Below are 15,460 nucleotides of genomic sequence, written 5' to 3' on the forward strand. Positions count from 1 at the left end.
GGGTTTTTTTGTGAGGAAGATTGGCCCTGAGCTAGCATCTGTTGCCAATCTTCCTCTTTTTTTTTGTTTGGTTGAGGAAGATTGTCCCTGAGCTAACATCTGTGCCAGTTTTCCTCTTTTTGTATATGGGAGGCCGCCACAGCATGGTTTGAGTGGTGTGTAGGTCCACGCTCGGGATCCGAATCTGTGAACCCTGGGCTGCTGAAGTGGAGCGCATGAACCTAACCACTATGCCACTGGGCTGGCCCCTCAACTGGGGAACTTTTAAACCATACCACGCCCAGGCCACATCCCAGAGCAATTAAACCAGACTGTGGGCATAGGATGCAGGCATCATGGCAGGCATAGGATGCAGCATTCCAAGGTGTGGCCCAAGTTGAGAAGCACAGGCCTAGCCCCTTCTTTACCCAAGGTAACTGTGTGTGATCCTCATAGCAGGGCTGCTGATTCACCAATCTTAAATCTCCAGAGAACTGGCAGCCTCCTAAGGGTGATTGTGGGGAAGTTTGGAAGGCATATAATGGACATTCTGAAAATGCAGGGTATATGAGAAATCAACTCTGACTCTCGAACTTCCAGGTGGTTCCCATCCTTACATCATCCCAATCCAAAAAAGAGCAGAGAAAATAAACCAGGGGAGTGTGCATGGGAGAGATCAAGGCAGGTGGGTGCAGGTTGTTCTCGAATGCCTAATCGGCACACGAAACGGAAGAATTTTGAAAATCAATTAGACCCTGGGTCTAAGGCAGGGAAGGACAGTAAATACTGAGAACATCAGAGTTGACGTTTCACACTTAATCTATAAACCAACTTTTAATAGGCCCCCAGGTGATTATAAATTCACGGTGGCTTCTTTTTTATTGGTTTACATGAGGCTGTTCTATGGTTCTAAAGGAAGTCCAGGTGTGTCTCTTTCTTATTTATGTATTTATTTATTTGCATTTAGGATACCGAGGAATTAAAAAAAAATCTTTTTTTATGAGCATTAATTATATACCATGCAAGGAAGCAATTGCCTCTGTATTATGAAATATTAAATCAAAATGCTTCCCATTTCCAGATGTCCCAGAGATAAATACAGCAGTATTTTGAAGCCCCTCTTGGAGCTGTTTTGCCTGCAAATTTATTGTTTTGTCTCCATTTTCAGAAAGCCCTGTTTTCTGTGAAGTATAGCACTCTAGGTAGTTTTTAAGGCACAAACTCCTCTGGAGTTGCCTGTGTCGGCAACAACTCTCATGTAGATGGCACACGAGGGATGGCGCGTTGATCGGCTCCTTTAAGATGACAAATGGGCAGAGAGTGTTATTGTCTTTGATTGCATGCCTTACATCATCTGTATGTAGAAATAAGAGGGCCATACTTTATCTTTAGCCATTTTATAAATATTTAAGTCCTTATAGTTGCCTAAAGATATTAAAGCATATTTTACAGTAGTCGGAATATAAATATTATATATAGCACAAGATACCAAAGTAGTTTAATGAATTCATAATTTTCTGTTCACATTTATTGGAATGTATTTTATGTTCCAAAAGTTCCATTTAAAGAATAAGATACCATTCTGCTTCCTGACAACACGCCAAGTGTTGGCTGGCGTTTCGGGCGGGGTCTCCATTCCGATGTCTATAGAGGTTTTCATTAGGAAGCAGGGAGGCAGGAAGTCAGGGCCTTGGGATATATTTCCTCAATCTCTACATTAAAAAATATATATAAATAACTTTTTGAATAAACAATTCTGGTGCTTATTTAAATGATAAAGTGTTCCAAAGAGAAAACTTTTTATAGCTCCTTTCCTATATTTCAAGGAGATTAATTAAAAAAAAACCTAAGTAAGAGCAATAAAGATATAGTCTGCAATTTTCCTGTCCTCCCCACGCCACCCCCTTTTGTAAACAGGGAAGCAGACTCTCTTTGCTGGTATACAGCCCAACTCGGGGTCTTGATTTGGACAGTGACTTCCCAGTGCATTCTGAACATTTCTCCCGAAGTTAAAGACTTTCAACTCGCTCCTTGCTTTTCCTAAATGCAAGGCAGTGACAGGAAGAATATTACTGCACCTCTTTTCAATTTTCCAGTGAAATATAAAGACTTTCCTCTTTAATATTTCACTAAGTTTCTCCAGCTCCCAGTGGGAGTCCATGCTCGGTAATGTTTGCTAATTACCAACAACAAAACTAGACATACAATGCTGGTGAATTACCTGACCCTTTCCTTGTAATGAGACAACAAGGATTTCGCGAAGTGATGTTGTTTCACTGGTTAATGGTGTCAGCAGTGTTGTAATTGTGGGTTGAGACACATTAGCTAACAACCACGTGTAGAAAGGGCTTTCTCTCTACAAGCCCTTTGGAGACTAGAACCATATTATCATTAAGCCTTTGTCATTTGCATGCTGCTAATCACTTACTTTATTATCCCAAGTATCCATTGTCTTTCTTTAATTGCTCTTTAAATTAAAATTAAAAATAGTTCTAAGCCCACAATGGCTGGGATAGCATCTTGATTATAAAGATAACTTCAAGAAAATGGAACAACTGGTAACATATTGCCAGGATTAGGAGAGAGTCCCACTGTTATGTACTGCACCTGGAGGCCCCAGGGGCCTAATTGTAGCGGTTTCTCTTCCTTTAGCCCATACTGTTTGTTTAATAAATGGTTACTTATGGCCTTTTCGGCCATTATAGCAACTTTGGAGAAAGTATATCCTTCTCATTGGTTTGGGCACTGAAATTTCATTAGGGCAAGGGTATAAAATTGAATTGAAAGGCAGGATCATCACTAGAGCTGGTAAGGGCCTCTGAAAAGAGACTCTCTTGATTCTTCCTGCTAGTTTATTTTGTACGAGCTTATTTTTAAAATTTGGGGTTATGAAAGAGACGTAAACTTCAGAGCTGAAAGGAACCTCAGAGTCATCCCCATTTTACAGATGAAGAAACTGAGGACCAGAGCAGTTGCCATGACTATGATCACACAGGAGGAGAGGAACCTGGATTGTCTGTTAGTGGGGTGGATTTAGGGCACCTGGAGGGAGGATCATGCCTTATGGGCTACTCCTGAGAGAGGACATGATGTCATGCCTAGAGTTCGGCTATGCAAACCACATGATTGTCATGGTACAGTGCATTTAGTGTGTGTCTCTCGTATGCATATATCGGTGTGTTTGTTGATACAGACTATGTGCTAGGATACTGGAAAAGAGGGCTTGTGTCTTCCACTTCCTTAAAAAAACAACCCCGTGAATGACTCTGCAGTCATTCCTGAATATTAAGTGATTAAACCGAGTTATCATGGTTCCAATTTTATATATGATACCCTAGAACTAGGATCATAGGTTTTTGAGAGCCAGAAGGGGTTGGGGCATTGCCTTGTCTGCCTCAGTTTTACAGAGGGGAAAACCAAGTTTGGATAAGACATTGAATCCCTCTAAGTTCTCACAGGGAGTTGGTGGTTGATCTGGGGCCAAAACCCATGTCTTTTGATTCTCTGTCCATTTCTCTGTCAGCATTACCATTATTATATTGACATATACCAGTATTATATTGACCTAAAGTGCTTACTCTGTGCCAGGAACTGTTGTAAACAGTGTATTACCAAACTCATTTTAATCTTTATGACAAATTACTCTTCCGTTTTACAGATGAGGGGACTGAGACACAGAATTTAAGTAAATTGCCCCAGATCACAAAACTGGAAACCAAATGAGGCCTCACTGAAACTCAGGCATTCTACTCCAGAATTCAAGTTCTTAAGCACGGCATTATGGCTCCGTTCAGGTTATGGTCAAAGGATATTGGTCATGGTGTGAACCAAGTTGCTCAAAATCAGACTAGCACCAATCAACCTCTTTAGTGAAGATTTTGGGTGTGTGAGTAGGAAAGCCTGAACCCCAGGATCCAAGATCCTAGTTACATGTTCATCTGCTAGTGTAAACATATATGCAGGAAAGCCTTTAAAACTTAAAAGAAAACGTTTACAGTGCTTTCTTTTAAAGGACTATCAAATGTTTGGCACCTCAGCCGCTATCTCGGGCCAGGCGCCCTGTCTCAAGAACCTTTCAGAGACAGCTGGCTGAAAGTTGTCTGTGATGGGATTCTGCTTTTCCTGAATTGCATGGCAACGCCTTGGATCACTTGGCAAATCCGTCTCTTACAGCTACTTAATTTTCTGCGCGCTGGAGATATGGATGTTTTCATTTGCTTGTGATTTCGTAGCTCTGGTTTTTGCTACACTGGCTGTTGGTTCATACTAAACCAAACAACTGGGGCCCATTTGGCATTTGGTGTTTTAAATGTAAAAGGACATTTGAACTACGTGACAAATGCTGGAAAACAAAGCCCATAGCCCTGAGAATGTAAAGAAACTGTTTATAATGTGAAGGTGGCTACATTTCAGTCAATCTATCACTTTAATGAGCTCTTTGCATTTCTTTGATTAATGCTCACAAAAGGGGGAGAAAAAAAATTGATATAATGGAAACAAAATGGTATATAGTTTTGGCAGCATGAGGGAGGTTTCTGTGTGTTTATTAGTATCCACTTCATATCACTGTCTTGCAATATAGGTGTCTACCTTTTCCCTGGCATAGTATGCCTCTAGTTTACTGGAAATGTGACCCAGCATGAAAAGGAGATCCTCTATTAGTGGCAAAACAGCCTTTGTTCTCTTATGGTGGCAGCAAAGAGTCCATGCTTAGTTCATGCCATATTGAATTGAAGAATCCAATAGGTATGAAGATAAACAAAAGAGAACATTAAAGACGCCTTAAAAACATTTAAACATTAGCATGTAGTAATTAGTAGTAATTTGTACGGTTTAAAATAGTAAATAAAGGGAATAAAAAAGTGCAGAAGATATCTTCATGAAGTAGATAATTGGGGGAGAGAAGGTAGTCAAGGCAGACTTCCTGGAGGAGGTGAAGGAGGGGCAGGAGCTGGGTTGGGAGGGAAGGGAGGGGACAGCATTTCTGAAGTGGGTAAGGCTTGGTGGGAGCAAGGATGAGAATCAGCAAGTGCCACTCTTCTGTGCTGGAAACCAGCTCTGACCGCTCCTCCCCTCAGCCGTGTGCATGGAGCTCTCTGGGTTTCCATGAGCTCTTTAGAGCCATGTGAACATTCAGCGTCCTTTGCTCTGAGATTGAGCAGCTCTTATAAAATGGTGGGAAGTTGTAATAGCAGAGAACTGGGAACCTTGAAAGCTCTTTTTTGGCCCGATTCTTCTAAAGCCCCTTAATCTGTAACCTTTGACTGATCACTTCCGTCCCAGAACCTCAGTTTCCCCAACTTCCAAAGCAAGTAGGTTCTCAAAATGACCCTTAGGATCCTTACAGCTCAACAAGTTGTGTCCATCTACCATGTCAACCAGCTGTTCTCAGCCCATAAAAGTCACACAAGATTTCAAAGTTTCAGGTTTTTTTCTCTTATTAGTTCATAGAAGTAATAAGTTCTATGAACTTATTAACTTATTAACTAATAGTTAATAGAACTCTATTAGTTCACAATTTTAGCAAATTTTTTTCTCCTTGCACAAATAAAACATATTAATTTTAGAAAATTTAGCAACTACATATAAGCAAAAAGAAAATATGCATTCCTATAATTTTATCATGTAGACATAAGAAAGTTGACACATTAGTTTTGCTTCTGTAGATAAAAATACTTTCCCCCTCAAAAATGGATCATATATGTTAGTATAGGACCTGTGTTTTCCCGCAAATATTCTATCCTGGCCATTTTTCCATGTCATTACATGTTTTTCTGCATTTTTTTTTAGTGGATGCATACTTAACATAATCAGTTTCCTAAAACTGAACATTTATGTTGTTTTCAATTTAACATTTCTACTTAATAACTAAAAATGAAGAACATTGTAACCAAATCTTTAATATAAGGAAATTATTCCTGTACATATATTTTTAGAAGTGAAATTGATTAGGCCAAAGGGTATGTGAAATTTTAAATCATTTGATTCATATTACCAAAGTATATCTTACTTTTAAGTTGTAAGATGAATTAGGAGGCGGTAAAAGGCAATTGAGAAGTTGTAGAAAATGCACTATGACACCCTGGGCTCTTGGGCAAACCAAGATATTAGACCAGGGGAATATTAGGTTTCTTTCCAAATTTGTGGTCTTGGTTGTGTTTGAGTTATGACTAGTTTTGTTCTTTCCTTGCTCCCTCCCTCCCTTCCTTCCTTCCATCAACCCTTCTGAGAGACAGATATTAGGAAAAGTAAGCTCTTTAAGCTAACTTTAAGGAAAGAGACTGTCTGCTTGGAGAGACAACTCTTGCAAATATATTTGCTTCATGTGTGTGAGACTTGTCTAAGTGCTGAATATATCTTATGAAACTTAGTGAGCAAATAGCTATAGAGAACTTTGGTTGGTTGGTTGGTTGGTTGGTTGGTTGGTTGGTTGGTTGGTTTAGTTTGCTTTGGTTTAGTTCAGACCCAAAACACAAACTCTAAAAAAGATGAGGTACTTAACACAGTGGGTAGAGCCAGCTTCCCAAGGCATTCATCAAATACAGTCTCTAGAAAAAAGTACTGTTAAAAATACCATTGTTACTTATTGCAAATAGAGGAAATGGAGGGGGGTATTGATCCCGGTCTTATCCCTGGTCACTGGAAGGGAACGAGAAACCTTGAATGAAGATACAGTCACTTGTTTTGATAGAAATTCAGATGTGCATAAACCATTTCACCAAGCAAAGAACAGAGATTTTTCTCAGTTACTGTACTATTTGGAGCATTTTGGTTGCAAGAGCTAGAAATCCGACTCAAAAAGGCTTAAATAAAAAGGGCGTCATATAACTGGGGTGCCTCTGGCTTTAGGCACATTTGGGCCAAGGAATTTGCATGGTGTCAGAGCTCTGTCTCATTCTCTTCACCTCTTGATTCATTTGCCCCATCGTGGGCTAGACGGTCACCAAAGTCCCATATTTACATCCTTCTGGCTTTGTACCCGCAGCATCTCTAACATCTTTTACGTCAGGGCCTAGGGAGAACAGAGATTGGCCCCAGCTTGGAGAACAGACGATCTTCAACCATCCGTGTGTCCAGGATGATGGGAGACCATCTTGCCGACTCTGTGAAGTCAGACTGCCTGGCCTCATGTTGCCACTCCTGTGACTGGGGTGGGGACAGAGTTGTCCTACCCACCACCATCACTAAACACTGTGGAATGGGTTCCGGGGGTGGAGAAGGAGTCGAAGGGGAGAAGATAACAACAGATATCAACTGTCCTGGCTCTGCCACCAACTGGTTCTGTGACCTTGGCTATAATAATTTCTCCTTTCTGATCCTCGGTTTCTTCGTCTGTAGAACGGAGGGATTGATTAGAGGATTTCCAGAGTTCTTGCACCTTTAACATAGAGTGATTGGTAAAAAGGCAAAAGAGACCCAATAGTGTGGTTTAGATTTCTCAGAATTGTCTATTTATACGGTTTTTAAGTTCTGTTTTTAGTCTCTGGGTAGGGGCAGTTATCAGCTCCAAGCACACGAATTATTTAGAATACAGCAGATAACAACGCAGTTGAAACTGTCAGGGGCATTTTCCCCCCATACCTCCCCGACATTGACCTCCAGCACCCTGTTGGTGCCAGCTCCACCTCGGGCTCCCAAGTGGAAAGTGGTCAGATGGAGTAGCCCTCGTGCAGTGTCAGGAGAAGCTACTGCCTTGGTAAATAAGGGTTTGTTATTGAGTCAACACTGGTCAGCTGCCTAGCCGTCATGACTCAGGACTCCAACTTTGTGGAAAGCCACTGAAAACTACTATGAAAAAATATTACAAGGTTAAACTGAGGTTTTCTCTTGGCCAGATTTCTCTTGCAGACTTTTCCAAAACTCTATTTCCGAAATCAAGCCTGTGCACTTGGATTTTCTCCCCACAAGTTAGAAAGCAACTGTGCATCTATACATGGAATTTTCTCTACTTCAGCTGCTGAAGAATTTGTTGGAATACATACTGCAAAAAATGACTACTGTGGCTATTACTGTACTTGCTCAGGGGAGCTATTCAGATGCCTCATTTATTGGAGCTTAATAGATTAAAAATCCAAATTGAGTCTCATGATATAAGCCTAATCAAGTTCTAATCTGCATAATTTTCCCATAAGCAGCAATGGGAAATTTGGATAATTTATGTTTCAGCAGTTGCCAATCATGTGTTAAATAGCATTGTTGCATTTACTTATCAAAATATTTTTATTGATCTTCACTTCATCTGACATTTGGCTTTGGGACTTTTTTTTCCCCTGGCATTAACAGGAAATTTAATTCATCTCATAGATGATGTAATATGAGATGTTTCTCTTGATTTTAACATGTCTTTATAGATCATTTTTAACGGTGATCTTTCCCTTTTACAACTTCATATTGAATACCTGTCTCAGCAAACCTAGATGACTCTGCCTAATTTATTTCCTTAGTTTAACGTAGCATATGGATTTCTAACTATCATTTATATGCACACAATAAAAGATAATTTGGCCCACCATTCGAAACTATTCCTTTATGTTAAATCTATGGGGGTGATGGAGGCACTTACCTTCATTTCTCCATCTATTCTAGGGGAGGTGATTGATACGCATTTCCATCTCCCACTCTCCCTGGAAAGGCTTAGGGATTTAACTAGGGAAGATTTAGAAAGTATTTTGTGTTTTCCCCCATGGAAAAGTACTGTAATAAAGCATTTGTTATATGTACTGAGCTGTGCATGCTACCATACCCAAGCAAGTTAAGCATAACTACAATGGCTCCCAGTTGTTATCTGCTATTGTTTAAAAGTGGAAACAATAAAAGAGTAAGACTGGCTCGGGCCTCAAACTTGCCTGCCAAGGTCGGCGCATGAGGAGAGACCATCACATGCAGAGGGAAGGCGGCATGGAGCGCGGCTGTCGGTGGGCTCTGAACTCAGACGGCCTGGCTGCAACTCCCACATCTGCTGCTTACAACTCTGTGTGTGCTTGAGGAAGTTATTTGGCTGCTCTGAATCTTATTTCCCTCATCTACAAAATGGGAATATTAATATAAAGAGTCCTTCACTCATAGGGTTGTTATGAGGAATAAACGAAGTGGCCCATGAAAAAGCCCTCAGTACAGCTTTGGTGCATAATAAGAAGCAATATGGCATGGTGGCTTAGAGGAGACTCTGGAGCCAGTTTACCTGGGTTTAAATCTGAGATCTGCTAATTCCTAGATGTATACCCTGGAGCAAATTGCTTACCTTCTCTGTGCTTCAGTTTCCTCATCTGTAAGATGGTAGTATCTACACAGGATGGTTTTAGAACTGAAGTTATTACATGAGCAGAGTTTAGTATATAGTAAGCACTCAATAAATGTTGGCTATTTTTTTCTTGAGGTTCTATTTAAGCCCACCGTCTTCATTCTCAATTGTCTTAATTAGTCTAGATCGAGAACATGCTTGCCTTTGCTTTAAGTTCCACAGGGACCATGACGTTGTCTTTCTCATTTTCTAATGCACTCATGTCTTCATTACCCTGGAACCCTTATCTAGCCATTCCTTCTGGTAGGTCTTGTCTGAGCCACAGCATTTCTTCTTGTAACCACATGGTGCCTCTTGGATGCTGTGCATATATGCATGCATGCAGCAGGTACCCCAAACAATTAATTGAAAAAATGAAACCTTGGTGATCTTGTTATTCCAGTGTCTCTTCTCGCACTTCTTAGGAATAGGCCAAGTGTTTGTGTTAAATTGTTTAATTCCAAGTCATCCTAACTGAAACACCCTTGTCTAATTTAACTAAAAGTCACTTACCCTTCCAGTAACTTCCCAGGCAGAGGCTGAGTGCTGCCTGCCCTTGGAATAAGCATTTCATGAAAAGAATATCAGACACTGCTGATTTTGTTCCCTTGGACCCAACAGTGGCACATATGGTCAAGAACACAAATGCTGGAAGAGAATGTAGAGAGTAGTGAAAACCATTTTCAAAGGAGCCTAAAAAACAAGAGAGGAAAGTTTATGCCCCTAAATAATTAAGAGAAGTGGGAGTTTAAGTCTAGAAAACAGAAGACTCCAGAGAGATTCTGCAATTGCTAGAAAGAATTAAGAACCTTTCACACACGAAGACTGGACACCGCTTTTTCACATACCTAAAGAAAATCCTAGCTATCCCCATATCCTGAATCCTCCTTCCTTAAATATTTTGGGGCACTGGCCCGGTGGCGTAGTGGTTCAGTTCACACACTCCACTTCAGCAGCCCAGGGTTCTCGAGTTCAGATCCCAGGCGTGGACCTACACACTGCTCATCAACCCATGCTGTGGCGGCGTCCTACATACAAAATAGAGGAAGATAGGCACAGATATTAGCTCAGTGACAATCTTCCTCAGCCAAAAAGAGGAAGATTGGCAACAGATGTTAGCTCAGGGCCAATCTTCCTCACCAAAAAAGAATAAATAAATAAATAATTGGGGGCTGTATTTTTATCACTGGGTTGGTCTGATTATTTCTACCAAAATATACCCACTCTGCTCATTGCCTTCCCATTGATTTTCCAGGATTTTCTCTACGTGAAAATTCCTTTTAAAAATGTGCCAAAAGCCACCTCAGTTCTTTCTCCATAGGGAAGGGGTAGTGAGGGGTGCTGTGCCTGTCCACAAATATTGATTGTGTACCTAGTAAAATATTAACATCAATAGTCAACATTTTTGAGTACTTGCTTCATACCAGGTGTTGTATGTTTTGAATACACTATTTCATTTTATCCTCACAACACAGGTAGGGAATGTCCTACCCCATGAAGGAGATGCTTTCGGTTTATAAACAAAGAAGCAGAGGCTTGGAGAGAGTTTGTGCTGTGCTCACAGTTACATGGCTAATAAGTGGGTGAGCCAGAATTTAACGCAAGACTTCTGACTTCAAAGTCTGTGCTCTTAACTATTGTGCTCTGTTTTCTTCTCTATGGTCCAGGCATTCTGTAGACAATCTGGAATGTTGAAAGAAATAGAAAACCCAGTCTTGGGCCTAAAGTTCGCATACAACATATGGAATGCGCTTGCTTGACAGGGGCGATGTTGGGCCCAACTATAGCTGATGCCAAAGGAATAGAACTGGTAATGTAAGCCGTCACATCTGCCCCTGAGGATTGGAAGGAGGTCAGGTAGTCTTTGGAAGTCATTTTTAGCCCAAAACTTCCCTCCCACGTCCATGCTCAATAGAGAGCAACGTGGATACATCTGAAGATTCAAGAGGCCATCTTGGTAAGAGCTTGGGCTGTAGATGATTAAACTTGAATCTTTTCCTGACTGACAACTTCTCATTCCAGCTCTCTAAAGCCAAAATTCTTAGTCACATCTTCTGGCAAAATAAGTGGTTGTTTCTAAAATTAATTTCCCAAGTGTTAGTTTAAGCAATAAAGGGAGTATTCCCCAATTGCACTGTTTTCTAGCTGTAGATTAGGATCCCTGGAATATATTCCATGTGTCAGTGCTTTCACATGCAGAGCTGGAGCCCTGTTTTATGTAGAGAGACTTAAAGTTCAACCAAAGATGTATCCACTGCAGCAAACAATAATGGGATGAGGAGCAAGACAATCAGAGACCTGGACACAATTTAGACCTGCCCCTTTATCAATTGCTGCTCTGATGAATGGGGTAGATGGCGTCAAGTGGCATCAAAGGCTGGATTGCCTCCTCCCTTCCAAAGGAAGGTGCCTGAATTTCTGTTCTCTTCAAGGTCATTTAGGGAATCTGGGTTAGCCCTGCCATTTCAAACCACAATTTTCCCATGTTAGGACCTCTAAGAAAGAAGCACTGCTAATAAATTCTGTTCATCTTTAATACAACTCCACACAAGGGAAAAAAAAAGATGAAACCTATTTCTTTGTCTTTGCCTTTTGCTTTTAAAGATGTGTGGCTAGAAAAGTAGCAAAATAGAAAGAGATGTTATCATTACTGAAGTTTTCTTGCCAACAAAAGTGCCCTGTTCTTGGGGTCATGCGTAGGAGAGAGAAAGACCTTTAATGGAGAGATGTCTTTGGACACCCACCATAGTTTGCCATTTGCAGATGCTAATGGAACCAGGCTTAGCGACTGAAGGGGAAAATGGAATATGAAAGCAAAATGAAAGAGGCCTATGAGGCAGGCATGTCATTTCTAAATGAAGGTTTCATGCAAAGGAATTGAGTCTTTTCACAGCTGAAAATGGAATCTTTAAATAAGACGAAATAAAAGGATGCTTTGGCTTGTTGCAGATTCTGGTAATGAAATACAGTTTTCCTAATACCGTGTGACCTGCATTTCTCCCTGTTTTATGGGTGCTATTCCTTGACATACAAACTCGTATTTTCTCAAGTCAGCATTTGATGATGGATGTCAAAATACAGGCCATGTATTATGCATATAGCATTACCGATTTAAGGTGTTTACTTGTCAAGTTGAAGAAATTCAAAAACGTCATATCCACTGAATCTGCACAGCTGTCACTTGCAGTTTTTCAAGCTTTTGAATGAAACTTCTGATGAAAACAGTTTAGTTTTCCCCTCCACTACTCTAGGGGAAGAAAACAGCTAGCATTTAAAATGCATGTCCTTGGTTATGTGGTTGGCTGAAAAACACACATTCCAAAGTTTAGAAAGATGGACACTATAGTGTCATTCAAAATTACTTACCCTGTGCTCAGTATATCAATATAAAGAATAAACTTATGTGCAATCAGAGAAGGAATAGTAAATAAAACTTTTTTTTTCTTTCTGGAAGTATGGCACTCAGTAGTATGAAATTTATACACAGGAGAGCAGAAAATAGGAAAACCCTTTTATATTTTTCTGGCATTTCATGCATTGTACACCTCCAAAACCACAGGCAATTATTGAGCACCTGTCATTTCATTCCTGATAGATAAAGCTTCACACATATCATAATGCCAGAATCAACCCAATCTTGTCACATTACTGGAGAGTAAGTCAGGAATCTGGTCACACAGTCTATTTGGAATTTTGTCCTTTAAAACTTAGCAAGTGACTTTATATCTATAAGTCTCAAATTCATTGATAAGCCCACGTAGCCATTCACTGAGGGCAAAGAAGAGAAACCAAAGTGAATGTGAATGTCTGCCTGTCCTCTAAGGTGGGGGAGCAAATTGGGCCTTGCAGCCAGCATGGAGCTGGCGGTACCACTTGCTGTGTGCTTCACTTGGTAAAATTAATTTTCACCAAATGAATATATGAGGTAAATAAATGCCTCATGTTTCTGTGTCTCTCTGCACATCCTTAAAGAGGCAGCCATTCAGCCTAGCTGGGACGATTTCTCACCCTCACTAAACTTGAAGGTGTGGTTGCACCAGGCTCATTCTAATATGTACTTGGGATTTGGGTCTGAGACCCAAAGAAGCCCAAACTGCAGAAATCAAAAACCAAGTAGCTTGCTTTCCAATTTACTGTGTCCACATCTGCCTTCTGAGGTCTGTGTTTTCAAGGGTCCACTATAGGCAGGTGGCATATGTAGCACTCAGGATGACTTTAGCTGCAGTTAAAAAAATAACTCCTCAATTTGGCTTAAACTAAAGGAAATATATATATATATAATTGTGTGTGTATATATATATATAGTGTGTGTGTGTGTGTGTATATATGTATGTATGTATATAAAATTATCACACCTCAGGAATTTTTACCATAAGAAATTATGCATGTGTGTATGTGTACATATGTGTGTATATATAAATATGTGTATATATATATATATATAATGCGTGTATATATATATATATATGTGTGTGTGTGTATATATATATATATATACACACATAAAATCTCATATAGTAAGAAATCCTGAGGTCACTTGGTTTGGTCATAGGGCTGGTTAATTCAGGAACTCGAGGGCAGTCATTCCTGTCATTCAATCTTTCTATCATTCAGTTTAGCTAGCATCGTTAAGCTGGCTTTTTCCTCACCTGGTGCCCATCCTAGTTGCAGGATGGCTGCCACAGTTTCAAGCACTATAGGCCCAAAGGCAATGTCCAGTGGATTAAAAGAGAATCCCTTCCTATGTGATTCTTTTTAAGAGCAAGGAAACACTTCCTAAAAGCCCGCAAGCAGATGGCCTCCCACTTCACCTTGGCTAGAACTGTGTCAAAAACCCAGGCTTGAATCACTCACTGCGAGAGAATAAGCAATCAGTTGGTTTAAGATAAGAGTCAGGATAGGTTAGGTTATGCTGTGGTAACAACAACAACAAAACAAATCTCAGTGGCTTAAAGCAACACATGTTGCTTTTTCACTCACTCAGAACGCTTTGTGGGTCTGCGCTACTGTCCAGGGCTGCTGCCCAACCTTTGTCTCCATAGTAACCCATGTTCCCATAGTTGCCATGGTCTGGGAACAGAGGCAGAGAGTCAAATACTTGTACCAGAAGTGATGATATACATTGTTCTGTTCACTTTTCATGGGCCAGAGCATTTCCTATGTAACACGGCCATATTTAACTTCAAGTAGGCGCAGAGGTACAGTCCGCGTTGATTGTACCTGGAGGGAGAGGGGAACAAAAATCTGTGAGCAAGATCAATAATTGGTTTAGAGACTGGTTTTTAGGGAACTATCAAAGAGGGTTACAATTATTTATAATGGTTTCCTTCTTTGTTCTTCTAAAAAACAACTCTTCAGAGTTTATCCTGGGAATGCTAATTGTTGACCTATAAATAATACATAAGCTACATTTTTGGGGGGGGATTGTGTATATACACTATACTCTGATTATTTCCAAATTTCCATGTCTGATTTTTCTCACTTCTCTCTTTCCTTCCCACTAGGGTTCACACCTCCAGGAATGGACAGATCTTCTCCGGATAACAGCCCAGTGCATGGGATGTTACGCCAGCCATCCATCACGACTGGGGTCAACATCCCCATCATCACTGAACTAGGTAGGGGTGAATGTCAGCTTTAGGTGGATTTTTTTGTCCTCTCTTCCAACCATGTAGGGTAGGAGGAGGTTGGCCTATTTCTTAGCTCCTTCAGCATAGTAGGCTCTAGTGGGGTTTGTTTTGGGGGAGGTTTGAGAGAGGTATGGGTAGCAGTATCACAGATTATCAAAGGGAAAACTGATCTATCTTTCCTCCGAAATGAATAGGCAGTTTCCTTCATGCTGGTCACTGTTTTCCAAAGAGCGTGAGATGATGGATTTGAGATTGGTCGTAAATTAGGGAAGAGGGAGGAAGGAAGGAAAGGCATAGTCCATGGACTGTTTCTGGTGATTTTCATTGGAAGCACCTCTGGACAGAAGCCTCAGGTCTAAGCCAAACCCACTTTGAGAACTGGATAGAAGCATTGGGCTAATGTGTAATAACTCTACGTTTGATCTATCCTAGTTGAACTTCTCAGCTGAAGGCCATTTTCAGTGAATGCCTCTCTGGTCCAAAACATGGTGGGGTTTTGAGGGCCATGATCGTTGGCCTGTGGAATCCACCTTTTAAACCGGGCATGGCACTACCTGCTACCATTTGTGAA

The 15,460-nt window shown here is 40.6% G+C and overlaps 1 protein-coding gene across 2 annotated transcripts in view; it reads left to right on the forward strand.

Moving 5' to 3' along the window:
* The window catches only part of KCNMA1 (potassium calcium-activated channel subfamily M alpha 1), a 711,162-nt gene that overhangs the window by 663,755 nt on the left and 31,947 nt on the right, over positions 1 to 15,460 (forward strand). For both annotated transcript variants that reach the window (XM_004426905.3, XM_087431991.1), the window contains one exon: positions 14,764 to 14,877. In XM_004426905.3, the coding sequence (XP_004426962.1) occupies positions 14,764 to 14,877 (114 nt within the window). The remainder of the gene's footprint in view (positions 1 to 14,763; positions 14,878 to 15,460) is intronic.

This window comes from Ceratotherium simum, chromosome 6 (genome assembly GCF_057802395.1).
Source record: "Ceratotherium simum simum isolate JZ-2026a chromosome 6, ASM5780239v1, whole genome shotgun sequence".
Taxonomy (NCBI): domain Eukaryota; kingdom Metazoa; phylum Chordata; class Mammalia; order Perissodactyla; family Rhinocerotidae; genus Ceratotherium; species Ceratotherium simum.